Consider the following 10,000-nt stretch of genomic DNA (forward strand, 5'->3'; position numbering starts at 1 on the left):
TAGAGGAAGTGGCGTCATTGTGACAAAAGACGGACAACGACACTTAGGTGCAGTGATTGGGACAGAGGTATATAAGAAGGAGTACGTGGGAGACAAAGTAGCTGAATGGGTGAAGGAAATAGAAGCTTTGTCTGCCATTGCCAAGACTGAGCCACACGCTGCCTATTCAGCGTACACCCACGGCATCCAACATCGGTGGACGTTCCTGATGCGCACCATCCCCGGCATCAGTCCACTCCTCCGACCACTGGAAAATGCCGTCAAGAATGTATTCTTGCCGGCGCTGGTGAAATATCATGCTTTAGGGGAGGAGGAGAGGGATATGCTAGCACTTCCCCCAAGACTGGGTGGGATGGGGATCACCAACCCTGAGAAGCTGGCAGATAAGGAGAACCAAAACTCCATCAGCCTTACCAGGTCACTCATCAACAGGATCATCGCTCAGGAGGCAGAGGGCGAGATAGACCAAACAAAAATCAGAGATATTAAAAGAAAAATCTCAGAAGAAAGGCAACAGGCCCAAAAAGACGAGCTGGACCGTCTTACACACCACCTGTCCACAGAAATGGGGAGAAAAATACACACAGCACAGGAGGCAGGCGCCTCTAACTGGCTAACGTCATTACCAATCAGAGCAAAGGGCTTCAGCCTCAACAAACAAGAATTTGTCGAAGCCATTGCTCTGAGATATGGCTGGCCGATTGAGGGACTGCCTGATCTCTGTGCATGTGGCTCACCAAATGATGTCACCCACACCATGACATGTAAAAAAGGAGGCTTCGTCTGTATTCGACACGATGAAGTGGGGGATCTGACAGCCAGCATGCTCGGGGAGGTATGCCAAGACGTCACTACTGAGCCGGCACTGCTTCCCCTGGACGGCGAACACCTTCGGTACAGGACAGCCAATACCTCACAGGAGGCACGGGTTGATGTAAGTGCCCGCGGATTCTGGGTGCGCGGACAGCGGGCGTTCATGGACATCCGTATATTCGACCCGATGGCTGCCTGTCACCGTGAGCTGCCCCTGCAAGCCGCCCACCACAGGAACGAGCAGAAGACAAGGGCATACGGTGAAAGAATCCAACATGTGGATCAGGGCAGCTTCACCCCCCTCGTCTTCACCACATCCGGCGGGATGGGTCCCAGGGCCCAATGCTTCTACGCACGCCTCGCGGAACTAATCTCAGAAAAGAAGCATCAGCCAAGGAGCCACGTTGTCGCCTGGATGAGGTGTCGCCTCTCGTTCTCCCTGCTCAGGCCGGCCATCCTATGTCTCAGGGGCACCGGACACTCTGGCCCAAAAGCCACCAACATCTCCAATATGGACTATGAAGCCACAGTGGTGGAGAGTGACATTAGGGTGGGTCGGGAGTGACTTGAGTAGGGAAGGAAAGGGGGATCTAGACGTAATAGATGATAGGTGATTTAGTGTCAGGTAGTATTAGCGATATGGCTGGATGCCACAGTCATTAGCGAATGACCTCCAAGCTATGGAGCCCTCCATGATTATGTGTTGGGAAAATAGACATGGGTGGAGGTATCATTTATGTAGTAGTAGTAGTAGTAGTAGTAGTAGTAGTAGTAGTAGTAGTAGTAGTAGTAGTAGTAGTAGTAGTAGTAGTAGTAGTAGTAGTAGTAGTAGTAGTAGTAGTAGTAGTAGTAGTCGTAATAGTAGTAGTAGAAGTAGTAGTAATAGTAGTAGTAATAGTAGTAGTAGTTTTAGTAGTAGTAGTAGTAGTAGTAGTAGTAGTAGTAGTAGTAGTAGTAGTAGTAGTAGTAGTAGTAGTAGTAGTAGTTGTTGTTGTTGTAGTAGTAGTAGTAGTAGTAGTAGTAGTAGTAGTAGTAGTAGTAGTAGTAGTAGTAGTAGTAGTACTAGTCGTAGTAGTAGAAGTAGTAGTAGTAGTAGTAGTAGTAATAGTAATAGTAGTAGTAGTTGTATTATTATTATTATTAGTAGTAGTAGTAGCAGTAGTAGTCGTACTAGTCGTAGTAGTAGAAGTAGTAGTAGTAGTAGTAATAGTAATAGTAGTAGTAGTTGTATTAGTAGTAGTAGTAGTAGTAGTAGTAATAGTAGTAATACTAGTGTCAGCACCACAGCCCTTCCCTCCCTCCCTCCCATGTGGTGTCATCACCACAGCCCTTCCCTCCCTCCCATGTGGTGTCAGCACCACAGCCCTTCCTCCTCCCTCCCATGTGGTGTCAGCACCACAGCCCTTCCTCCCTCCTCCCATGTGGTGTCAGCACCACAGCCCTTCCTCCCTCCTCCCATGTGGTGTCAGCACCACAGCCCTTCCCTCCTCCTCATGTGGTGTCAGCACCACAGCCCTTCCTCCTCCTCCCATGTGGTGTCATCACCACAGCCCTTCCCTCCTCACTCCCATGTGGTGTCAGCACCAGCCCTTCCCTCCCTCACTCCCATGTGGTGTCAGCACCACAGCCCTTCCCTCCCTCCCTCCCATGTGGTGTCAGCACCACAGCCCTTCCCTCCCTCACTCCCATGTGGTGTCAGCACCACAGCCCTTCCCTCCCTCCCTCCCATGTGGTGTCATCACCACAGCCCTTTTTTCCCTCCCTCCCATGTGGTGTCAGCACCACAGCCCTTCCCTTCCTCCCTCCCATGTGGTGTCATCACCACAGCCCTTCTTCCTCACTGCCATGTGTTGTCAGCACCAAAGCCCTTCCCTCGCTCCCTCCCATGTGGTGTCATCACCACAGCCCTTTTTTCCCTCACTCCCATGTGGTGTCAGCACAGCCTTCTCTCCCTCCCTCCCATGTGGTGTCATCACCACAGCCCTTCCCTCTCTCCCTCCCATCTGGTGTCATCACCACAGCCCTTCCCTCTCTCCCTCCCATGTGGTGTCACCCCCACAGCCCTTCCCTCCTTCCCTCCCACGTGGTGTCAGCCCCACAGCCCTTCCCTCACTCCCTCCAATGTGGTGTCAGCCCACAGCCCTTCCTCCTCCCTCCCTTGTGATGTCAGCACCACAGCCCTTCCCTCCCTCACTCCCATGTGGTGTCACCACCACAGCCCTTCCCTCCCTCCTTCCCATGTGGTGTCAGCACCACAGCCCTCCCCTCCCTCACTCCCATGTGGTGTCAGCATCACAGCCCTTCCCTCCCTCACTCCCATGTGGTGTCAGAACCACAGGCCTTCCCTCCCTCACTCCCATGTGGTGTCATCACCACAGCCCTTCCCTCCCTCCCTCCCATGTGGTGTCATCACCACAGCCCTTCACTCTCTCCCTCCCATGTGGTGTCATCACCATAGCCCTTCACTCTCTCCCTCCCATGTGGTGTCATCACCACAGCCCTTCACTCTCTCCCTCCCATGTGGTGTCATCACCACAGCCCTTCACTCTCTCCCTCCCATGTGGTGTCAGCCCCACAGCCCCGCTCCCCCCCGCGGTGTGTCAGCCCCACAAACTTGCTGCCTCCCGCGTTGTGTCAGCCCCACAGCCCCGCTCCCCCCCGCGGTATGTCAGCCCCACAGACTTGCTGCCTCCCGCGTTATGTCAGCCCCACAGCCCCGCTCCACCCCGCGGTATGTCAGCCCCACAGACTTGCTGCCTCCCGCGTTGTGTCAGCCCCACAGCCCCGCTCCCCCCCGCGGTATGTCAGCCCCACAGACTTGCTGCCTCCCGCGTTGTGTCAGCCCCACAGCCCCGCTCCCCCCCGCGGTATGTCAGCCCCACAGACTTGCTGCCTCCCGCGTTATGTCAGCCCCACAGCCACGCTCCCCCCCGCGGTGTGTCAGCCCCACAGACTTGCTGCCTCCCGCGTTGTGTCAGCTCCACAGCCCCGCTCTTTCCCGCGATGTGTCAGCCTCATGGCGCCTCTTCCTCCCCAGTCTCCTTCGTCGCCGGAGGTACTGCAGAAGGAGCTGTTTACTCTCATCATTCAAGGCGACAACGTGCAGAAGGTGTCCCGCCTGCTGTGTGAGGGTGTCCCCATCGAGCCCATCGCCAGTGACGCCAACTCCCCTCTCAGACTGGCCGTGATTCTTGACCGCTGCCGGACGGTCAACCTGCTGCTGGCGAGCGGCGCGATATTTCCTGCCTGCCTGCTGCAGGATGCCTGGCAGAGCCCCGATGTGACCTCCGGGGTGCTCGCCACCCTCAAAGCCGTGAGTACTTCCCTCGCTGTCCTGCTGGAGAGAGAGAGAGAGAGAGAGAGAGAGAGAGAGAGAGAGAGAGAGAGAGAGAGAGAGAGAGAGAGAGAGAGAGAGAGAGAGAGAGAGAGAGAGAGAGAGAGAGAGAGAGAGAGAGAGAGAGAGAGAGAGAGAGAGAGAGAGAGAGAGAGAGAGAGAGAGAGAGAGAGAGAGAGAGAGAGAGAGAGAGAGAGAGAGAGAGAGAGAGAGAGAGAGAGAGAGAGAGAGAGAGAGAGAGAGAGAGAGAGAGAGAGAGAGAGAGAGAGAGAGAGAGAGAGAGAGAGAGAGAGAGAGAGAGAGAGAGAGAGAGAGAGAGAGAGAGAGAGAGAGAGAGAGAGAGTATCTGTGTGTGTGTGTATGAGAGAGAGAGAGAGAGAGAGAGAGAGAGAGAGAGAGAGAGAGAGAGAGAGAGAGAGAGAGAGAGAGAGAGAGAGAGAGAGAGAGAGAGAGAGAGAGAGTATCTGTGTGTGTGTGTGTGTGTGTGTGTGTGTGTGTGTGTGTGTGTGTGTGTGTGTGTGAGTGAGAGAGAGTATTTGTGTGTGTGTGTGTGTGTGAGAGAGAGAGAGAGAGAGAGAGAGAGAGAGAGAGAGAGAGAGAGAGAGAGAGAGTGTGTGTGTGTGTGTGTGTGTGTGTGTGTGGAGAGAGAGAGAGAGAGAGAGAGAGAGAGAGAGAGAGAGAGAGAGAGAGAGAGAGAGAGAGAGAGAGAGAGAGAGAGAGAGAGAGAGAGAGTATCTGTGTGTGTGTGTGTGTGAGAGAGAGAGAGAGAGAGAGAGAGAGAGAGAGAGAGAGAGAGAGAGAGAGAGAGAGAGAGAGAGAGAGAGAGAGAGAGAGAGAGAGAGAGAGAGAGAGAGAGAGAGAGAGAGAGAGAGATTTGGGTGTTTAACCAATCACAGCAGAGTGACAGCTTTCATCAGAGGTAGGGGGTGGCAGATGTCGCCTGTCATAGTAAATAGGGGGCTGAGCCCGCAGCGATGGCCTACGCTTTACTGAACATAAGAACATAAGAACATAAGAACGCAGAAGTCTACAAGAGACCGGTAGGCCTGTACGAGGTAGCTCCTTAAACCCTAAGCTCCCGTGTATCTAACCCCACCTAATATCGCTGTCCATGAATTTATCTAGTCTATTTTTGAATTTGACAATTTTATTGGCACTCACCACATGACTGCTAAGCCTATTCCACTCATCCACACCCCTGTTAGTACCTGGTACAGGCCTACCGTCCTTTTGCAGACTCCTACGTCCTTATGTTCTTATGTTCTTAAAACAATCCAAGTGTGTATAATCATTTCATGAAGGGTTTTCATTCTGTTAGGCGGAGTGATAGATCTTTGGCAGGACTCTGGAGAGATGTCACCTTGAAACAGATGCTGATGAGAAGCATAAGGGCCGTGGGGGGCCTCACCAGAGGAAGGGGGTTAGAAAATCCCGAAGAGCAACTCGGATCCTTGCACGCCCTGCGCGCAGGAATGGAGAGAGATTACTGCGATGTACAGCAATCAGTTGTGTTTTTGGAAGATCCTAACCTAACCCGAACCTGAGAAGCATGACTACAGGTGTTGTTGGTAGCAAAGGTGTTAATGTTGATGAGGCAGGAACTGTAGGGCAAAACATTATTGAAGGAATGGAGGGAAAACAAATCTCTGAATTCTCATTTAAGAAAAAGAACAATTAGTGTTGATGACTGACAGCTCCTGTGAACAGACAGATGAAGGTGAAGTGCGTGCAGACCCGCAGCTTCTGTTCCGACGCCTGATAGCTGCTGCATGAGCATGAGCTGTGCACGTGTCCATGAGCATGCTCATCTGCTGCGTGAGTCTAAGAAGTCTGGGTTCGCAGCAGATATTCAGAAGGTCTCACAGGTGCATTGCAAGGCAGGCCTAACAAGTAAAGATGTTACCCATGTTGTAGATGGTTCTTCACTGATTGCAAGATTATTATCCCCAAGGGTAGAACATACGATCGGCTATGTGATATGTATGTGGAGTATGTAACTAGAAAATATGAGAAGGGTACGTTTGTGTTTGATGGATACGAAGGAGGTGCGAGTACGAGGGATGATGTCCACCGATGGCGTACAGGTGGACGAGTGGGCAGTGAGGTGAAGCTTGAAGGGGACTTGGCCAAAGAAAGAAAGACTTTTAGCACATAGCAAGAACAAAGAGAAATTCATTAACCTGCTAAGAGGTAGGCTGGGGAGGCCAGGAGTAGAAGCGCTCCACGCAGAGACAGATGCAGGTCTGCTCATTGTACGAACTGCCATCGAGAGGGCGACAACTCGAGAAGCAGCACTCGTTGGTGAAGAAACGGATTTACTTGTGCTTTCGTGTTATCACGCAAAACACTTGTCACATAGGCTGTACACTAGCCCTGAACCAAAAGCCGAGTTCAGGCGTCCAAACACGTGGAATACTGAGGAAACCAGGAAAAGTCATGATGTGACGCTACATCCACAACATATGGTACTGGAAAAGATGCAAGTCTTGTACAGTTCAGAAAGGCTTTTACATGCAGAAAAATGCAGATGTGTTCAATAGAAACCCTGGGTCAGTTTCAAAGAAAGAAATTATAGCAGCTGGAGAAACTGCTGCGATGTTGTTGTTTTTTTTACAGCAAGGGAGACAACTCAAGGGCGCTCAAACAAAGTAGCAACAAAAAGCCCGCCTAGCGCTACTCCAGCAACAGAAAGCAGAACAAGAGGCCAAAAGAGAGGTCAATTTCAGGAGAAGAGGTGTCTTGAAACTCCTCTCTTGAAAGAGTGAAGATGCAGATTAAATCTTCCATAAGGGATATGGACAGTATAGGGGTGAGCAAGAGTAGAAAGTCGAGTGCAGCGGGGCCACAGGAGGGGGGGAGACATGCAGTAGCAAGTTCAGAAGAGCAGTCAGCATGAAAATATCGGTAGAAGATAGGGAGAGATGCAACACTACGGCGGAATTTAAGAGGAAGGACAAACAACCTCGTAAGGACCGGCAGGTCTGCTGTTGTTTGTTCTGCCTTTGTGTTCTTCCTTTGTGCGTAGGAGGAGGGGAGTTGATGAAACGAAGAGCTTTAGACTCCATTCTGTCAAAGAGAGGTGTGTGTGTGGAACCCCCTACACTTGAGATGCATACTCCATACGAGGGCGGACGAGACTCTTGTATAAGGATAGCATCTGTGTGGGGGAGAAGAGCTGGCGAAGGCGAACTAGAACGCCTAACCAGGAGGAAGCTGATTTATCAATAGACGAAATGTAAAGTTTCCAGTTATTATTACGAGTTAAGGATAGACCGAGGATGCTTAGTGTAGAAGAAGGTGACAGCTGAATGTTGCCGAAAAATAAGGTATAGGTGTTTGGAAGATTGTGTGGAGTGGATAGGTGAAGAAAATGAGTTTTTAGTCGTTGAAGGACACCAAGTTCCTCTTACCACATATCAGAAATGAGAGCAAGGTCTGATGTTAATTAAGCGTCCTGCAGCCTCTACTCTGAAGTCTTGTAATTCCTGTTGGGAGGGTCTTCTGTTGAAATGAGTTGAATAACGCAGAGTAGAGTCATCTGCGTACGATTGGATAGGATAGTTTGTAATGGGAAGAAGACCACTCATAAATAACATTAAGAGTGTGGGAGATAGGACAGAGCCCTGTAGGACACCTCTGTTGATGGGTTTAGGGGAAGAACAGGGACCGTCTACCACCGCAGAGATAGAACGGCCGGAAAGGAAACTGGAGATAAAAGTACAGAGAGAGGGATAGAATCCGTTGGAGGGTAGTCTAGAAAGCAAAGATTTGCGCGAGACTCTGTCGAAGGCTTTTGATATGTCAATGGCAACAGCAAAAGTTTAACTTAATCGGCTAAGAGAGGATGACCAGGAGTCAGTTAAGAAAGAAAGAAGATCACCAGTACAGTAGAACGCCCCTTGAGGAACCCATACTGGTGATCAGATAGAAGGTCAGAAGTGGATAGATGCTTAATAATCTTCTGATTAAAGATTGATTCAATAGCTTTAGAAATGCACGAAAGTAAAGCTACAAGGCGGTAGTTTCCATAGCAAGGTAGTTTGAGGGATTGGATCGGTCACCCTTCTTAGGTACAGGCTATACGAAGACGTACTTCCAACAGGAAGGAAAGGTAGATGTTGAAAGACAGAGACGAAAGAGTTTGACCAGGCAGGGTGTCAGCACGGAAGCACAGTTTTTAACCCATAAGCGTCGGGCTAGAGGACTATTGTCGTCCTCGCACCGCGCGGGCGGTGCTGATAGATTTTGTAAAATAGGTGTCTTTCATCAATGCCCCGTGTGGCAATTTCAAACGAAAACATAATGATTTATATTGTTTTTTCATCGCCAATCCTTCCTCTCCACGATGAAATAAATTTGAAGTGTCTACGTTGCAGCACGGCATAGATATGATGTTGGGAAGAGGTGCTATTTTTGGCCAAGCCGTGCGCGTCGGATGGCGGGAACTCCCGCCACCCGACGCTTTCCGCCCGAGCGGGAATTCCCGTCACCCGACGCACACGGGTTAAGGACAATAGGAGACACTTAATGAGGTCCATAAACATTCTACAAAAGCCCATGTTGGAGGCATAAACAGGCTACGTAGGATTGCATTCCTAGATAAGGTTGCCAGCAATCATGTGTGCACCAAACCAGAGTTTTTACCACCTACTGGTGATGCATGTCAACATCATAGCTTAAGAGTGCATTACCACATCTTAGAGTGGAAAGGCATTTCAGGCTCAAGTGTTCTAGACTATGGGTGGGGATTCAGAAATGGTGTTTTAGAACCAATAAAGACATGTGAGGGATTTGTACTAAATAATATTCCCCCAAAAGTATTAGATATGGAAGTAAGTGGATGCAAAACAACTATCTGTACTTGTCGAACGCTGGGCATTGTTGTAATCTGAGGTGTAGGAATTGCAGGGGCGGATGTGGCAATTCTGAGAAGCCAGACCTTAGTACTGAGTAAATGTTATTTTCTGCACACTGCCTATGAAATAAAGTACAATAGCGTCACAGTGTATGACAGTGATGAAGATGATATGGTTTTCATTCATGTACTTTTTTTCTGATATATTACATTTCCTGTAAATTTATAAAAAAAAAGTGTGTGAATACATGAATTCCTTGCTATTTTTTTTTTTTTAAGTGTAAAGATATTTCTGAGTCCAGTGATATAAGACTCAATTCCGTACATGTCGAAAACTGGGCACTGACGACTGTAGTTGATGTGGAAAGACTGCAGGATTCTCCCCCTCCCGCGGCCTCGCAACACACGACTTTCTGCTCAAGCTCATCCCTTTACTGTCCAAATCCCTTACGCAAGAGTTAACCAGCATCTTCACTCTTTCATCCCACACGCTGGTAAACTCTGGAACAATCTTCCTTCATATGTATTTCCTCCTGCCTACTACTTGAACTCTTTCAGGAGGAGGATATCAGGACACCTCTCCTCCCGAAATTGACCTATCTTTCGGCCACTCCTTTAACTCTCTATAGGAGCAGTGAGTAGCGGGCTTTTCTTCACATTTGTTACCTTTTTTTATGACCTTGAACTGACTCCTCTGTTGTAAAAAAAAAAAAAAAAAGGAGTGGCTGTGTGATTTCAAAGCAGCCAGGCCAGACTTCAGTGCTCGTTATATGACATTGTTCTGTGTTTTTTGCACATTGTCTGCATACTTAGTACGAACAATTTCACTAGATATGACGAATTTGAAGATGATGCGGTTTTCACATTTGTCTTTTTATTTGGCTGACATTGTACATTTACCGCACAATAAAAAATGAATGGATGAATTCTTTTATATTTTTTACAGCGAGAAAACATTGTTTTTCGGAGTTCAGTGACATACGACTCAGTACTGTTCA

The 10,000-nt window shown here is 49.2% G+C and overlaps 1 protein-coding gene across 1 annotated transcript in view; it reads left to right on the top strand.

Moving 5' to 3' along the window:
• LOC126992489 (ankyrin-1-like) overlaps positions 1-10,000 on the top strand; it is an 80,908-nt gene that overhangs the window by 63,439 nt on the left and 7,469 nt on the right. The window contains exon 3 of the mRNA XM_050851247.1: positions 3,851-4,126. Within this exon, the coding sequence (XP_050707204.1) occupies positions 3,851-4,126 (276 nt within the window). The remainder of the gene's footprint in view (positions 1-3,850; positions 4,127-10,000) is intronic.

This window comes from Eriocheir sinensis, unplaced genomic scaffold (genome assembly GCF_024679095.1).
Source record: "Eriocheir sinensis breed Jianghai 21 unplaced genomic scaffold, ASM2467909v1 Scaffold476, whole genome shotgun sequence".
NCBI classification, from domain to species: Eukaryota; Metazoa; Arthropoda; class Malacostraca; order Decapoda; family Varunidae; genus Eriocheir; species Eriocheir sinensis.